Raw genomic sequence first — 18,221 nt, 5'->3', positions numbered from 1 at the left:
AAAACTTCCCCTCTTACGAATACAAACTCAACAAAAGGCACAGAAGAAGCTCGTGCCTGAAAGAGCGATCGTTACCAAACATCTGCTGGCAAACGCCAGAGAAATCAAAGTATGTGATTACTATTTTCTATAAACTTATTTGTTTAAACCTCTCAGATACTGTTTGTTAACTCATAGCTAACTTAGTTATCAAGTGTAATTTGTGTTCAAATTTACATCTGCAGACCAACTCAAAGCTGTAGGATCTGAACCAAGACAAACCCACCAGAGGAGAAGATGGATGGACGGTGCTGTGAATGTTTCAAAACAAGTGTCTTTTAAAGCTTTTTATTTGAAAATATTGAATGAACACCAAATCTCATCAATGTTTCACATTAAATGAGTAAAGCAGCTATTCTGTGAAAGAAACAGGAGTTTCCAGAGGACACAGGACCAAGCTGGAGCAACTAAAGCAGCAAGTCTGAATACTAAAGCTGGAAGCCTGCATGTTTGTGCAGTATATATTACTAAACCGGTCGTTTGTAACATTGCTCAGTCCTCTGTAATACATCTTTATAGAGATGGAGTTTAGTGTTCGTGGAAATGTGTGTGAAAGCTTCTGAAACGATGAAACAACTAACTTTAGGACGCTCCTAAAGGGTCGTAACAGTCTTTTATGAAACAATAAAATACTGATAAAAGGAAAGTTTTATTAACTGATAAACATCATGAAGCATCAGTCATGATCTCACAGGATGAGCAGAGTAAATAAAGCATTTTATTCCAAAAACAAGGTTTTTAATCATCAGCCAGTAACACTTTCTCTGCATTCACTCCCCTTTTTACACTCTGTGTCTTCATCACTCACCCTGGACCCGCTTCACTCCCCTGTTCTTAAGCACTCTCACCCGTCTCCTCCTCACCCCTTGGCTCCCCCCGGGCCCACTCGGCCTCACTCTGCTCCTCGGGTCATACCGGGCAAGAGTTGCCAGCTCCCCTTTCAGGCTCGGAGCCTTGCCGCCTCCCGCCTCTTCCATCTCTTCCCCATGGTAGCCGTGGCGACGGAGGAACGGCTCCAGCGTTGCTAGGCGATGAGAGAGCTCGGTGATGCGGCGATGCAGCAGGGAGACTTCCTTGAAGAGGTCGTTGATGGACTCGGATAGAGGGCGCACCCTGCAGGAGGAGGAGAGGAGGTTCAGCCTCACACATCCAATAAACTTCACAAATCCTCTCTGCGTGTGTTTATCTTTTGTTTCTGCGGCAATTCGTCTGTAATCCTCATATTTCTTCTGATAGCTTCATGAAGAATTTCTCTGGCATCATTCTCACAAACAGGTAATTTTTTTTTTTTTTTTTTTTAAGACAGTAAAATCAAAATAAGACTCTAACACTGTTCTCCAATCTCCTTTTCTAAACTGAGGATAATTTTTTAATCAATGATTAGTTTAAAAATTCACAAATACAAGTGAAAAAGCTTTAGATCTACTTTAGTTTGTATGACTTTAAACATCCAGCCTGGACAGGGTGTAAAATAACACAAACTGGAGCACAAATGTTGAAACTGCAGAAAAAGCTGCTGTTTACTTCTTTAAAAGTGGATGCAAGCACATTTAGGAATGGTTGGGGTCCAGGCATGTTTACCACTGCGTTGCATCAGCTCCGTTTTTCTGCAAAATCCTGTAAACATTTGGAAACTGCAGAAACCAGCTGCTGAAGTGAGAAAATGAAATGTTTTTCATGTGATGGAGGATTTTAGCTGCTCAGCAATTTCATGTCTTCTTGTTAAAAAATCATCAGATATGTTGAGTGGACGTTCTGGACTTGAGACAGGCCATGATGACTTCTACGGTCAGAGGAATGTTTGTCTGGCCGTGTGCTGCTGAATAACGGATGGATTCTCTGGTATCTGGACGGCAAACACTATTTTCCCAAACTCTCTCATTCAGTCGTTCCAGATGTTTAAAAGCTTTTATCTTGCAGTGAACGTGATGATCTGTGGGACTTGCTTCTGGATTTTTGTTGTTGTTTGTTCATTGTTTTCATTTTAAGCTGCATGAGATGTTTTTCCTGTTTTGAGTTTTCCCGCCTTGCTATTGGTCCGATCACAATGCCAGTATTTGTCCTGAATCCTGGAATATTTCTTCATCCTAGTTTTCATGTTTGTTTACATGTTTGTTGTCAGCTGTTGTCTCACTTTCAGTCTATGTTTTATAGCAAATACCAGACAGCGGCGAGCTGAAGTATCTTTTGTATGCAGGTTTGCTTTATTATTTGGAGTTTTCATCCACAAGGAAATGCATTTTTTAGGAGCCAAAAACCAGTCTTTTTTTTTTTTTTCTTTAAACTGAGTCCCAAGGGGAATAAATTGGAGAAAAGGCACCATTTTGCTTCTGTGTTTAGAACCCAGAGCATCCCTCTGAATAAACGATATCACAGCTCCACCTTTCTCTCAGCCTGCATGCACAAATCCCGCCAAGAGCCACAAGGAGGATTACAGTGTCGTGTTTGTGCTGCAGAAGTTACTGAGCATGCTCTGGCTTCTTTTCTGTCCGATTCTCTTCTTCTTTCTATGTTTGTTTACATCGGAGAAGTTTGTGACACTCTGTGTCTTCAAGTTTTTAGTGCATTTCAGTGGCAGCTATAGCACCACATTCAGATGTGGCATTTCTTACAGGCAACAGCGTTTTCAGTCGTTTAGTGTGGAAGCAGATCTTTCTTAATAATTCCATCTTTACAAAAAGCTGTGTTATTACTGAATCAGTTCAGTCTCCATGGCAAAGAGTTTGACTCCAGAACAGCCTGGATTTGCATTTGTCTTTTGTTAATGTCTGCTTCCTCACTTTGTAATGCAGCGTTTATGTCCTACTTCTTCGTTTTAGTCATTGCATTTGTCTTTAAGTTAAAAATACATTTTCAAATCATTGTGTTTAACTTTTATATGCAGTTTATAAAGTTTCCAATTTCTGAAACTTTTGTAAAAGAAAAAAAATATATATTGCACACTCATAAAATGGCTTTGTTGCAGCAAATTCCGTCATGTGTTATTAGTTTGCATTTTAGCTTGTCTCTTCTTCTTTATTTAATGATATATACCCCACCAAGTTGCAGTTAAAGCTTTAGATTTATTAAATTAAATAGTAAATGACCAATACTTCATGTATCACAGAGGGAAATTTAAATCACTTTGCCATGAGATCACAGTCTTTGTTACAAATGTCTGTCTGAGAAATGATCTTCATATTTTACACATGGTCAGGAAATTCATCCAGTTGGGAAAATATCCTAAATTACTTTATTTACATTGCAGTTTTAAATATATCAGTAAGATAATTTACAATATAGTCAAAATAATGTCTTCACTAAAAGAAGGTTACACTCGAGTATTTTATTTCAGCCATCAGCATTTGCTGTGGTATTGTTTCAATAGGTTTCTGCAGCATCACAAGATTTATATCCATCCCAGTGGTGCATTCATTTTTCTCCTCTATTGATGATGGAATCGTCTCACTGGGGTTCAGGTCTGGACTTTGTGGTGGCCAGTCCATGTGGGAACCACTGTTTTACCATTTGAGCCTGATAAATCCTGGTATTGTCATCTTGGAAAATGTTTGCAGCATCAGGAAAGAAACAACCCATTAATGGAATAATCTGCTCATTCAGTATATTCAGGGATCAGCTGACCTCTTCCTTTAGACACATAATGTTGCTGAACTTAGACCTGACCCACTGTAGCACCCCCAGATTATAGACTTCCCCCCCACAGTAGGCAGTAGGTATGTAGTCTGCATCACTTCATCTGCCTCTTCTTCTTACCCCATCACTCTGGAACAGGGTCAGCCAGGACTGATCAGACCACCAGACCTCTTCCAGCTCCAGAATCCAGTCGTTATGCTCCCTGGCAAACTGAAGCCTGTTTCTCTGGTTATCCTCACTGATCCATGGTTTTCTTATGGCTACTCATCTGTTCAGTCCCAATCCAGTGACTTCCACATTGTGCATGAGGAAATGCTCTTATCAAACAGAGCACTGAGTTCTACTGTTGTTTTGCTTAGATTTAATCTCAAACATTTAAGCGATCGTGGTCATTTAGGAGTTTTTTTCTTCCCCGCTTCTTCCTGAAGTCCTTCCAGTTTTAATAATGTGTTAGACAGTTGACAGTTCTTCACCCAGTTTTTCTAGTTTCTGCATCTCAGATATTTTCTCATTTGACCCGTCTTAAACATACTAACTTTGTTTCCATGACAACGGGACCTGTCTTTCCACATGATTAATTAAGCAATGAGAAGATGCTCATTGCACCACTTGAGGTTAAATAGTTGCCAGCTGAAAGATAATCCTCCATGTGGTGATGATCCAACAGGAGGCTCGTACCCGTTTGCTTGGTTTAATCCAGGTGGGGACTTTTTTTTTTTTTTTTACAACAGGCAGTGTATATTCATGTAGACCGCCGATGCTTGGAACATCTCCTCTTGTCCTTTTTGTTCCCAAATTCCCAAAAACAACACTAGTCAATGCCAGAAACAGATGTTTAAGTGCTCAACCGCAGCTGTGTGGTTTCTAGAGTCAATGTGTTTCTCTTTATTTGCAAAATATTACCAAGAAAAATGTCAGGTCAGCAGGTCAGCTTTGCATGAATGAAGGGGAGACGGCGTTACATGGCAAGCAAGGCCTATTTATGCAAATAAGCTGACTGAAATGAGCCGAGTGTCCTGAGGCTACCTGGAGTAGTCGGGCAGCAGCGTGCTGGGCTGAGAGTGCAGCAGAGTCTTGATCTCGCTGAAGATCCGTTTTCCCCAGGCGTCTAAAACTCTGGTCACACTGCGTACCGAGGCCACGTTCACGCTGTCAGCTGGAACCAGAGCAGGGCACAATCAGCTTGAGTGAATCATGAGGCGTTCTAATTATTCTGAGAAGCGCGCAGTTGAACTCATCGGTGCGATTTGCCGCGTTTCCTTCAGCGGTTACAGTTCACAGGTTCAAACACTCTGTGATTTACAGGCTCCGCTTCTCTGGACAGCCAACATCAAACAGAGGCCAGGAAACTTGTACCTCCCTCTCTGTAGTTCCAGTACCCGTAGTCCAGTTCATTCTCCTCGCTGGCTGCGCGGGCCCCAGTTGCCACGGCAACCACCATCAGCTCCATCAACATCAACAGAGGGGCCATGAAGAGCAGACTGACGCTCTCCTTTTAAAAAGAAGAGAAAAACTTTTGTAGTGTTGATATGCAAGTCAGACAGCGTGAGCTGAAGTATGTACATCGTACATATGATCAGTTCATTCAGAGTCAGAGTCAGATGTACTTTATTAGTCCAGGCTGGGAAATTTTAGCGTTAGCAGCATCATAGAATGACATCGGATGTCTATGAGATGCAAAGAAAAGCTTTATACAGAATTCAGGTCAAAGATAAACAGATGAGAGATGCAACACAAAGAAACATACAGATCTATATTAATCAGATAGATATACGTAAGAAGAAACAACATGATCCACTTTAACTAGTCAGGGTTTGGAATTTTTGTCTTTTTAGTTTCGGTTTCCTTTCTTATTTTGTAGTTTTTTTTACCTATTTGGTTCTTTTTTGTCTTGTTTCCTGTTTTGCCTGCAGTTTATGAAGTACACCTGGACTCAGTTAGTTCATCTATTTCACCTGGGTCTTGTTCTGTTTCCCAGTTTTTATAGCCCTTGGTTTCTGTTTCCACTCATTGTGTTTGCTTCAACGCGTTAGTTTGCCTTCAGTTTAGTTCTTTTTTTTCTTTTTTTAAATTATTATTAAAGTGTCTTGGTTCTGCATCCTGCCTCCCGTCCCTGCTTTTGGGTCGACACCTCCACCTAAACTGTGACAACAACACTGAGTAATTTGAATCTATATGTAATAAAAACAGGATTACACTCTGAGGAAATCATTTTTCATGTTGTAAATTCCCTCTTTGGGTGTTTAAAATGATACTCTGCTGCTGCTTCTGTTGCATTTTAGGAAAACATGTTCATGATTTCGGGCTGCACGGTAGCGCAGTGGTTAGCACTGTGGCCTCACAGCAAGAAGGTCGCTGGTTCAATCCTTGGCTGGTTTGGTCAGTGGCCTTTCTGTGTGGAGTTTGCATGTTCTCCCCGTGTATGCGTGGGTTCTCTCCGGGTACTCCAGCTTCCTCCCACCTTCCAAAACACATGCATGATGGGTTAACTGGTCACTCTAAATTGCCCCTAGGAGTGAGTGTGAGTGTGGTTGTTTGTCTCTCTGTGTGTGGCCCTGCGATGGACTGGCGAGCTGTCCAGGGTGTACCCTGCCTGTCGCCCAAAGCCGGCTGGGATAGGCTCCAGCTTCCCCGCGACCCTGAATTGGAATAAGCGGTTCGGAAAATGAATGAATGAATGTTCATGATTTCATGTTTTACATTCCTGCGTTTCTACTTTTACTGTATATAGATTGAGGTTTTAGTCTTTGTAACTTCAAAACCAAATAAATCAAATGTCATGGTAATCCGCTGCTGTCACCACGGCAACTGGATCTAATTATGTTCAAAGTGTGACTGTAAGTCTTTATGGGAAAAATTTTGGATCTGTTTCAGCAACCAAGAAAACCGTGTGCTAGGTTGGCTTGTTGAATCATCATTATCTTAAAGCCGTTGGAATATTGACTCTTGTCTTGTCTCTTGCTCTTTCTCTCTTTTCCTCATTTTGCTGATCCGATCCTCTGGAATTTCTTTGCTAAAGCAGCCATGGTGTGTTGATATCCAGTTGATGGCGTGTAACAAAGCAGAGCATAGATGTAACATGATGCTTGTAAGGTGCAGTTTGCAGAAATGCGTCAAAACATTGGTTTTTAAGGTGGGAAATGTGGTATTATTGCTTAAATGTCTGACTCAAACCAGTCTCATGACACTGGAGAAGAACAGTAAGGAATCATCAGACAAGGAAGTAGAAAAGTGCAATGAAATCAGAAAAAGTGTCTCTTGCATTAATGCAGTCAGTTTTACAAAAGATAAAAGCCTTCTGCTTTCTTTAGTTTCCTTCCTTTATATTTTTCTGGAGTAAAATTTATCTGAAAGTGGAAACTGGATGGGATGTTGCTGTGATGACAAATCAAAACTCAAGTTGCATCTGTGAAAAGGTTTGAGTCCAACAGAACCAGCCTGCAGACCCTCTGCTCCTTGTTTTGCCATTTGGACAGACCTGCTTGCCATTTGGGCACAGGATCCCATCTTTTGTTTTTTTGTTTTTGCTGTTGGTTTCATCAGGTGAAGGTTTCAGGCAGTTTGCAGCCAAATGTAAAGCAGCCAGCGGAAGAACTGGCATCTTCAAAGTCTGAGGCTCAGTCAGAAAAGAGCAAAATGCCAAGTCCAGGTAAGGAGTGTGTGGCTTCAGGTGGAGGAGATTGGCAGGCAGATTTGGGCAGCTGATGCGCTGATATTAATGTTGCGACATTCTACCAGGGTGAAGAGAAAACGGAGCCAAAAGGTGGCGCTGTCGAGTCACCAGTTGATCTACTTTCCAGCCATCAATGGTCAACAGGAAAACAGACCAATAGTAGGAGGTTGTTGGTATAATCAGCCTCAGCAGGTTGGCTGGGTGGCTTCTGGACACCTGCAGGACAGGTGTTTCAGGCAGGCCTGAAGCCAGATCCAGGACTTGCTGGAGAGATTATACTGTGTCTCTGCTAGCTTTGGCAAACAGGTAGTTTGTGGAAATGGGGGATCATAGGGGGATCTGAACAGAAAGTTGCCCCTACAATCTGGTCTTGGATACGTAGAAGTAGCTCCACCTAATAGGATGTTTTGATTTTGCACCTACAGATTAAATGGTTTGTTTTTACTAACATGATACTGATTCTATTTTGCAAGTTTAGTTCTGCTGCAGAGTTGTAAACTCAAATATACAAAGGGCCAGATTTTTAAAACTGGACAAACTTGTGGGCCAACATGGATGTTTATCGAAAAAATATTCCAGATTTGATAATGAAGCTCATTGAACACTTGGTGGCAAAATCCCATGTGTTCATCTGCTGTGTTTCTGCTCAGACTATCATTTGGAAATGCTTGAAAAGTTTCCACACTTTCATCATGCACTTTTTCACAAACACTCCCTCATGCAACGGCTTATTTTGCTATCTCTGATTGCTTGTACCTGGAGGTTGCTATGACTACTGTGTACAGAGGAGAAGGTCCCGTCCTGATGGACGCACCAAACCACCACCAGGTTTGTAATACTGGTGGTACATGTGCTGTATAATATCAGCAGGCCAGCTCTAGAAGTAATATAATCACACTGTGGGCCAAAAATTGGCCCATGGGCCAGAGTTTGACACTTTTCTTCTAGTGCATCAGAATTAGTTGAGAGGAGATGTGACTTCATAACTTATGGATCGAGCTCACAGAATTTATAAACTAAAAATTCCAGCAGGAACTCTTTTTTTTTTGTTTGTTTGTTTGTGGCTCAAAAGGTCAAAACACACCTTCAACTTAAAGTTCACGGCGTACTGAAACTGTGCACCAGATTTCACAACTTTACTCCACTACTATCAATGAAAGCATGCAGATCAAAGCCTGACAGCTGCATGTGTGTGTGTGTGTGTGTGTCTGTAGTCTTTAAAAAAGACCACAGCAGTCTAATCTGGCAAAGCAAAGCAAGATTTGATTTTTTTTCTCTCCTTTTCTTTTTCTTTTTTCCCTTTTTCAGTCCAGGTCTTAGTGAAAACAAGACAAAAGGTGCAGGCAGGCGACCCAGAAAGGACCGAAGCAAAAACAAAATAGATTGCATCCATATGACGCATTGTGCAGCTCCAAACTGGACAATCATGAGACAGCGACTCATCGTTTTGGTATTATAAATGTTTTCGTAGGATTTGGACGCAGATTAAAGGCACGGCGTACAATAACCTTATGCAGCTTGTTTGAAATGACAGAATAACACATGAATACGAATCAGTCCCACACTCGTCTCTGTTCACCAAGACCATTAGAGTCTTCGATTGTTCTTCAAACCGGTGTTACAGGTGCTGACATGGAACTGATTGATAGACCGATTAGTGTTTTTGGAAAAATGATCAAATACTCACAACTTGATGAGACTTAAAGACGTGAGCAGGAAGCCCCTTGTCTCCGGTCTTCCTCTCTACCTACGCCTGTTTTCTGCTCCCTCTGCTCCCAGCTGGGGTATGGAGACCGTGCTGCTGGTCCAGTTCTGAGCCCCTTCACAGAAAGTCTTCATTTGTGAAGGGTTGGAAGGCTGTGGTGTCTACCTCAACACACGCCCACCTCTGACTCGCCCTCTCTTGTGCACATGCACTCTGCAATCCAGCTGCAGCCAGATGTGCAGCACATCCTCTTCTTTCACCTCCCTTTTGGATTCACTGTCTGCTTTAAAGTTTATGTACTGTGTGTCAGCAGATGTGTAATCTTGCCAGATCAAGTTTCTGTGCTATGACTTCCTCAAAACTTATGATGAAAATGAATTTTTTAATCTATTTCTGCTTAGCTGAAAGTTTCTTCTCTAGCACTATGCACACTTTTGTTCAGGATATTAACTATATGCTTTATAATTTGAGTTAAACTCTAAATTTCTTCATTTCATTTGGAAATGTTATATTTATGCATGTAACAGACCATATTACTGAACTGACTCATATGACTAATGACTCATATTCAGTCAGAAAAACATATGATGCAATATTATGCAAGAGTTTATTAACTATTTCTGTTAGTTTTCTCAGTTCATTTGGAAAAATAATTCCTCTTTGTAATGTTTTCCTACAAAAAACCTTTGTGGTGCACGCTGCTTGTGGACTGTGTCAGTAACTGTCTTCTGGACATCTGTCTTTCTTGTGATCACGTAGCCTACCGACTCAGACGGAGAGACCATTTTCATGCTCAGAAAACCTCTGCAGGTGTTTTTAAATAAAAAAGCTGATTAAGGTGTGACACTATGATCTCCAATATTTGATTTTTTCACAAAAACAACTCCTGAATTTGGGTTTTAATTCCCTTTAAGTCCATATATTTATCCAAATAAAGACTTGAAATTTCACTTTGTGTATCATAACTCTATATATGGGCTTCACTTTCTGAAATGAGTGTATATTAACTTTTTCATGATTTTGAATTTTTTAGATGTACCTGTGTATATATATATATATATATATATATATATATATATATATATATATATATATATACACATATATATATATATACATATATATATATATATATATATATATATATATATATATATATATATATATATATATATATATATATATATATATATATACATATATATATATATATAAATACATATATATATATATACATATATATATATATATATATATATATATATATATATATATATATATATATATATATATATATATATATATATATATATATATATATATATATATATATACATATGAGCTTTATTCCCATAGAGGGAGGGGAGATAAGGAGGGTGGGAATTACTTCTTCATTGACTGGCATCCAGATGTTATTCCAGCAGTCTGCCTGTTTTCATGCTGCAACAGCGGTGAGGTCAGAGTTGGCGTGCTCATACTGCCAGAGAGAAAAGTGTGAAAAAAAATAGAGAAGGTGGAGAGAGGGCAGCAAGGAAATAAGACAAACAAATGGCTTTAAATGACAACAACCCCTGCCTTTTAACATCTGTACGCCCCGGCAGCATCAGAGAGATACTGCGGTGAGGGAGTCACCCCATCATCGACAGCTGGCTCACATTAACAACAGGCAGTTTGTCACCTTCAGCCAAATTCCAACCACACACACATGCACAGTTTTTCAAGCACCGGGAGACGCACACTCGTGGATAACTCTGTTATTTCTCCAACACTGTCTTACTGTGGAGGAAAGCCAACACTGCACTTTGCTTCACCTCCAGAGGCTGACAAAACTCCCACACAGCAACCAGAAACTCTCCTTTTTAGCACAATGCAGGGTGAGTTGAAGGCGGAGCGTCCTCTTTTGTCCGGCTTTTTTGTTAGCTGTCACTTGCAAAGGTTTGTGTTTGTGCTTGGGTGTGTGTATGTGTGTGTTCTGACCTCTTTAAACTTATGAAACCACACATATCACATTTGACACATACAGTTTGAGACATTTTGCATCACTTTATGGTAGAAACTTTACTCAAAACTGTTATGGTCTACAAGCAAGGAAAATTTATTTATACAGCACAATTCAACAACAGGTGATTCAAAATGCTTTACATAGACAATAAAACATTAGAAAAATAAAAAGTATCATTTAAAATTGGAATAAGAAAGCAAGGAAAGGGAAATAACATTAATATCATGATCAATTCCAGCTTAAGGAAACATGCAGATTTGGACTTCAACATAAAACAGCTTTGAATAAAAGTGAAATGCAGCTGAGAGCAGGAGGGTCTGTAACCTGGATGTTCCAGCTGATCTGAGGCTTTCTGGGAGTTTCTTCCAGTCATGTGGAGCACAGAAGCTGAATGCAGCTTCTCCAGGTCTGGTCCTGACTCTGGGAACTGATAAAAGACCAGATCCAGATGACCTGACGGGTCTGCTAGGTTCATACTAGGACAAGAGGTCTCTGATGTTCTTTGGTCCTTAAACATTCAGAGCTTTATAGACCAGCAACAGAACTTTAAAGTCTATCCTCTGATGGACAGGCAGCTGGACTGATGTGGTCCAGTTTCTTGGCCTCAGTAAGGACCTGAGCAGCAAAGCTCTGAATGAGCTGCGGGTGTATAATGGATTTTTTTTTAGGAAGGCCTAGAGACACCGTTCAAGTTTATTTATACAGCACATTTCTACAGCAGCAGCTGCCCAAAGTGCTGAACAGTAAAGCAACAAACAACAACACAATTTAAAATGAAACACTGCACATTAAAAAATAAATAAAATCTGGACACAAAATAAAAGTAAAAAAATTAAAATACACAAAGAAAAAGCTCAGGTATGACCAAATGCCAGCACAAAGAAGTGGGTTTTAAGAACAGACTTAAAATCAGAGACAGATGGAGCAGCTCTGATGTGAAGAGGAAGGCTGTTCCATATCTTAGGAGCAGCAACAGAAAAGGCTCCATCACCCCTGGATTTTAATCTGGTCAATGGGACCTTAAGTAAAAGTTGAGAAGAGGACCTAAGAGTCCTGGCTGGAGCATGTTGATGTAACAACTCTGACAAATACGGGGGAGCCAAACCATTTAAGGCTTTAAAAACCATCAACAAAATCCTGTACTGGGACCTAAAACTAACTGGAAGTCAGTGTAGAGAAGCGAGCAGAGGGGTGATATGATCATAACGTCGTGTTCCTGTAAGCAACCGAGCTGCAGCGTTTTGGACAAGCTGCAGTCGGTGCAAAGTTAACTGATCAATGCCAAAATAAAGAGTTACAATAATCTAAATGGGACAAAATGAGCAAGTGGATGACTTTTTCGAGGACACGTTTAGGAAGATAAGGCTTTAATTTGCCAATCAGCCTTGAATTAAAGAAAACACTTTTGACTACAGCATCAAAAGTGTTACAGTAAGCATGGACTTTTTTTTTTTTTTTTTATCTTTGATACATTTTTAAGGTGATAGTAAGCTGAATTTGTTATTAATTTCATGTGGGTTTTTTTTCAGAATTTAAGACTGAGTTCACAGATCTCTGGCCTGGTTTCAGGTGTATAGAATGAAGCTCTTTGTGTTGTTTTATTACACCATAAGATCCTGGTCTCCAGCACCCTGTTGGATACCAAAAAGAAGAGGACTACACTACAATCATTTTAGTCTATCACATGGTAATAAATAGTACAAAATACCTAAAAATAAATTGTTAATTTTCTTTTTCAGGTGTTGTTAAAGACTCACATAAAGACTTCACTTTAAAGAAATGGTATTTTTCTCCTAAGTTGTTCTTTAAAGGGTTAACATTCCTGTTGAGTCAACTTCCAGAACAAACGAAAAAAAGAAAAAAGTTGAACATTTTGGGGAAGTAGTGCTTTTGCTACTGACAGGAAATGCTACATTGCAGTTTGATACAAGAAATTTCTTCGAAGACGGCTTCAAACACTCCTAACAAAGGGCATCATGGAAGCTCCACACCTCTGCCTTCTTTCCTCAATGTTGACTTTCAGTCTTGTTTTTCTCTTCTCTTCTGTTTGTACAGGAATAGACACACCAAGTAAGCCGACTAAGCTTTGTTCTGATTTTTTTATAACTAAAACAATGAACTTCTAGCATTAGTTGAAGTCTTTGTGATCTTCAGCAACAGCAAAGATATAATCTGTATTTCTGTCATATTTTCTCTGGTCAGCATGTTAACTGCAGTTTAAGTCTTGCTCTTAAAGTTTACAAAGTTGTCCAATTATACAATACATATAATTGTCACATAAATGTTTGCTTAACTTTTTTACTTTCTAGTATTACGGGGGAAAAAAAGAAATATTGTGCTAACATATTGGATCCAGTTTTTGTGGTATTTTTTGTCCAAAAGTTATTAAATTAGCAACTTAAGGATTGATCGTGTCATGATTCAGCTCTAACTCTAACTTCTACTGTGTTTCCTTTGCAGTGATAAAGCTGGAGAGCAGCGTGTTTGTGGCCTTAAAAGGCGAAGATCTAAATATTAACTGCGAGATCAAGAAACCAGCAAATGTAACCAAAGGTCACCTGAGGTGCTTCGATTCCAATGATGCAGAAATATACCAGGTTAACATTAACGCCTCAGGTCATCAGCCAGAGACCAAGATCCAGGTGCTGCACCTGAGGCAGCTGAGCCATTCTGGAAAATACTACTGCAAATATAAAAGTTCCAAAGCTGAGTGGTTTCTACGTGTGAGAAGTGAGTATGCAAAGGGAAGTGCAGCCATGCTGTGTCTAAACAAAAGCCGAGCTGTGATGTTGATCACGTTTTGAGCTCTGTCTTTTAAGATAAAAGCAATGCTTGAATTCCCCTACTGAGCAAGAATGTCTGGGATAAGTCACCTCCAACATTTGGCTGTTTAAAAGAAAACAACTAATAAGGGTTCAGAGGAAACCCAATGTGTAGAAACTTGGTGCTATTTCCAAAATAATAATAATAATAATCATCATCATCGTTATGATAATAATAATAACTAGAAAAGCACTCGGAGTGCAAGCACAGTGTTGAAAAATCTTTTTAAAAAATTCCTGGATCCAAACGGTGGTTTGGATCAGCACCAAAATTAAATCAGTGCTTCCTTTTCACATTTCCAAAACCTCATGAAAATTTCATGAAAATTCGTCCATAACTTTTCAAAGTTATCTTGAAATCAAACAGACAAACAAACAGATAAACGGCAGTGAAAACAAAACCTGCTTGGCGGAGGTAATAAAAAGGGTCAGTTTCAACCTGTTTGAAATGTGATTGATCATGTTTAACCTTTTAAAGTTTCACCAGAGAACAGCAACCTGAACAGAGTTATCTATTTAATGTTGGACAGAGAGCAGAAGCAGCGTGTTGAATTGTGAACCCTTCGCATCAGGAAACCCTGATAGGATGTCAAAAAGGCAGCAAAGCTGGATTTGGTGATGTCCATAAATTCTGCATTTCATACAGAAACTACCTGCAAAGAATTCCCGCAAAATTATGTACAATTAATTGATTTTTTAATATATAACATATATTTTCCCTGTTTTTTTCTTTTATTTGTTTGGATCCCCATTAGGATGCAGCAACTAGCTGCCCTGTTAACCCTTTAAAGTCCAGCCTAAGAACAACTGGGGAGAAAAGTCTTTAAACTAAAGTTTTTATTTGAGCCTCTAACAAAATCTGAAACAAATTAACAATTTATGTTTTGGAATTTTTAACCATTTCTTACCATAAAATCGACCTATCTACCGTAAAGTGATGCAAAATTTCTCAGAAACTGTACGCGTTTGACTTTATAGAGTTAAAGAAAAATAGAGTTAATAGATATGCAGGAGCTGCCACAGTCAAAGGTGGAATGAAGAAGCTGGCAGAAAAGAATAAAAAGAAACAGATGGTGGGTAAATATTTCATATGAGATGTGATGGCAAGACTCCCGTTCTAACATATAAAAACCAAATTGTATTCCTTGTTGCACTGAACTGGTCTTTTGTATGGACTGACCCTGAATTCTGACTTTATTATAATCTTGATACTTTCAAACTTTTAGCACAACCTTAAAAATTAGAATTCAGCCCATTTGTAATAGTTACAACAATGTTTAATGGGAAATGCTCTGAAAATAAAAGTTGTAAAACACATCTGTATTGTCAGAAAAGCAGAAGTTCATAAAACAATTTGATAAAAAAGGAATGATTGCATGTATTCTTTAATAAGTTGCCAAACAAACTGGGATCAGAACAGTTGTAAACATTAGAAAAATCAGTGGAAGACAAGATATTACATGCTTTTAGGTATTACTTTGTCTGCAACCGCATTTTAAGCTGTGAACATTATAAACTGCTGTCACATCGAGCCTTTTAGTATTCTTCTCATAACCTCTCGTAAGGACAGCGGTACTACAGCAGCCAGTTCAGTACCGATCACCTTTCCATCCACAGAGTCATGTCTTTGTCAGGTGTGCAGAATGTGTTTTTGCATTATTTTGTGAAAAAAATGCATGATTGTCCCTAAAACATGTGATATGTTGCTCCAATCATTGGATTGCATAATAATTCATTTTCATCATCGAACTCATCCAATCATTTTCTAAGAGATAAAGTTATTTTGTCAGGTTTTCATGGACAAATTAAAGGTTCACTCTCAGAGATATCCAGTCACGCTTTCTGCTTTTGTGCTAAACTGTCATTGAAATCACTTGTGTGTTAATCCATTTGGAAAGATAAACTTTTATTTATCATCTCTGACCCATCTTAATGTGTTGAAATGCATGTTTTGTTGTTAATTTTGGTCTTGTCAGACCTAAATTTTGAACATCACATGAAAGGAATCACAAAGTCAGCCCACTGTCATCTACATAATATATCAAACAATACAGTACATAGAATATATGATCTCAGAATATATCAAAGATCTGATGTCACAGCAGGACCTGGAAAAACTAAAGAAATCACATAAACAACTGCAGCTCGTTCAGAACTCTGCTGGTCGAGTCCTCATCAAGACTAACAACGTGGACCACGTCAGTCCAGTTCTGAGGTCTTTACATTGGTTTATCTGTCAGAGGATAGACTTTAAAGTTCTGTTACTGGTCTACAAAGCTTTGAATGGTTCAGGACCAGAGTACATCAGTGACTATACCTGTGTATATACCTATATCAGACCCGTCAGGTGATCTGAAACTGGTCTTTTATCAGCTCCCAGAGTCAGAACTGGACATGGAGAAGCTGCATTCAGCTTCTATGCTCCACATGTCTGGAAGAAACTCCCAGAAAGCCTGAGATCAGCTGAAACACTCGGTTTATTTAAATTCCATCTGCTCGCAGCTGCATTTTACTAGTTTTATTTAAAAGTCCAAATCTGCTCAGTTTAATTTCTTTATTTTCCTTTTCTTTTCAGTTTTTAATCGAAATTATGCTTCTTTTTCTAAACTGTTTCAATGTCTCTTAGAATCACCCTGTTTTTGAGTTGCACAGTACAAATATACTTACCTTAACCTTTTATATGGCACTCAATGAAATACCTTGAAATTAGAAGTTTTAACCTAAAATTGTCCTTCTGGTATGTACCAAGGCCTCCATTCTGATGTAACTTTTTTTTGTTTGTTTGTTTTATGCTGAAAATGAAAGAAAATAAAGCGATCGAAACTAGTTACATGCCTGATAAAGGGTTAATAAAAGAAATGAGGATGAAACAGGTTAAGACGTTATATATTTTTGGTTCATATAGTCTGAACCTAAATAAAAGTCAATATTTCCTGTTTCTCTTGTTTCAGATTTCCTCTTTCAGTGTCATTGTAGCTTCTTCTGATTCAGTGTTGCCGTTTGTAAATACTGTTAAGCTCCACAAATGTATGCAATGCTTTATTAATCAGTCATGTTAACAAGTTAAACTAAAGAGTGTTGATATTTCACATAATGTTTTTTAGTCATTATACAACTTTCACAGTTTTTTGCAGCGTGTTTTTTCTGAAATGTATTGCTGTTTGTAAATTGAGCATTTTGACTCCATTTTAAAGTTGTTTTGTCCCTCAGATTGGAAAACAGCACAATATATATCAGTTTTTTGAGAGAATGTGCCAAAACTGTCTTGATCCTGGATGTTTTTCTTGTCAGATGAGGAATCTGTTAGTTAAACCTTGACCATCTGGTCATGCTGCAGACTTACACATACTGACTGGTGTGTGTTTTCCAGCTGAAGGCTACAAAGATCTGGTGGTGTGGGACTACACAGAGTTCAGCATAGTGGCTGCCATCACTGGTCTGCTGCTTATCTTCAACGTGGTCGGCTCGGTGTATGTCTTCAGAGGACATTGGGTAAGGCATGTGCTTTTCCAGAATTAACAAACAGCATGTTGCAACCTACTGCACAGATGAAACACATGTTAAAAATGTGGCAACAACACAGTCACTGACCACTTTCTGAAGCTTCAACTTCCATATTTAAATACTTGTTACTAAAGTGAGAACAAATAAAGGAAATAAAATTCAAATAATGCCTATCAATTGTCTAAAATGACAGCATTTTTACTTATTTTTTTATTTTTAGAAAGGGAGAACCACTGATCGTGGTGATGCTGACAGAAAAGAAAAGCCAAGTAGAGAAGAAAAGAAGAACACTAACACGGAGGAAGAAAACATGGATGTATCAACAGCTCAGTCTACTTCCTTTTATGCTGTAAACACTCTTCACTATTTTTGACAGTCAAATATTATTTTAATTGAATTTGACCATCTCCATGTATTACCTTATTCTTTCAAAATGTCTTGGACGCTGATATGGAATATTCTCTCAGAGTCTAGAGCCTCGGCCCAGATCCATTTATGATGTGCTGGACCCCTCAGCTCCTAGAGAAGAGCCAGAAAACCAGAAGAAACCAAATTCCAAGAAAAAGGACTCCTCAAAAATGGTTGGTTAACCTTGTATTAGATCCATGATTTGTATTATAATGTTAAATCAACATAAAACATGACATTACTAACTTTTTCTTCTGCAGGCAAAGGAAGTCTCTGAACACCAGGATGAAGGCGTGTTTGAGTCTGTTTATGAAAACTTTTGAATTATTTGGTTTCAACTTATGTAAACAACCAGGATAATCATCTGTGAATTTGATTTTTTTGTTGTCATAAACTGTAAAATGTAACCATGCAATATGCTCTCACACAGCATGT

At 38.8% G+C, this 18,221-nt stretch overlaps 2 protein-coding genes across 2 annotated transcripts; one reads left to right on the top strand and one right to left on the bottom strand.

The window, feature by feature from the left end:
- Positions 1-669: 669 nt before the first annotated feature.
- LOC306774786 (uncharacterized protein) lies at positions 670-9,180 on the bottom strand. Its single transcript, XM_079264957.1, has 4 exons — positions 9,033-9,180; positions 5,029-5,164; positions 4,699-4,828; positions 670-1,152 (listed from the first exon to the last, which is right to left on the bottom strand). The coding sequence occupies exons 2-4, from the start codon at positions 5,141-5,143 to the stop codon at positions 840-842; spliced, it is 558 nt and encodes a 185-aa protein (XP_079121083.1). The 5' UTR covers positions 5,144-5,164; positions 9,033-9,180; the 3' UTR covers positions 670-839.
- Positions 9,181-10,917: 1,737 nt separating this feature from the next.
- On the top strand, positions 10,918-18,184 carry nfam1 (NFAT activating protein with ITAM motif 1; the record flags this gene model as incomplete). Its single annotated transcript, XM_079264017.1, has 7 exons — positions 10,918-10,924; positions 13,108-13,122; positions 13,513-13,782; positions 17,245-17,366; positions 17,599-17,727; positions 17,846-17,959; positions 18,047-18,184. 7 exons carry the CDS (start codon positions 10,918-10,920, stop codon positions 18,107-18,109), a joined length of 720 nt encoding a protein of 239 aa, XP_079120143.1. The 3' UTR covers positions 18,110-18,184.
- Positions 18,185-18,221: the final 37 nt, after the last annotated feature.

The sequence above is a fragment of the Telmatherina bonti genome (assembly GCF_933228915.1).
Source record: "Telmatherina bonti genome assembly, chromosome: 3".
Classification (NCBI taxonomy): Eukaryota; Metazoa; Chordata; class Actinopteri; order Atheriniformes; family Telmatherinidae; genus Telmatherina; species Telmatherina bonti.
This window is presented reverse-complemented; position numbering and strand designations above follow the sequence as displayed.

Bases quoted from the DNA above. Each gene is read 5' to 3' on its own strand.
- LOC306774786 (XM_079264957.1), bottom strand. From the start codon at position 5,143: ATGGCCCCTCTGTTGATGTTGATGGAGCTGATGGTGGTTGCCGTGGCA. The intron at 4,829-5,028 runs GTACAAGTTTCC...CTCTGGTTCCAG, and splicing joins CTGGAACTACAGAGAGGGAG to CTGACAGCGTGAACGTGGCC. The intron at 1,153-4,698 runs GTAGCCTCAGGA...CTCCTCCTGCAG, and splicing joins CTGCTGCCCGACTACTCCAG to GGTGCGCCCTCTATCCGAGT.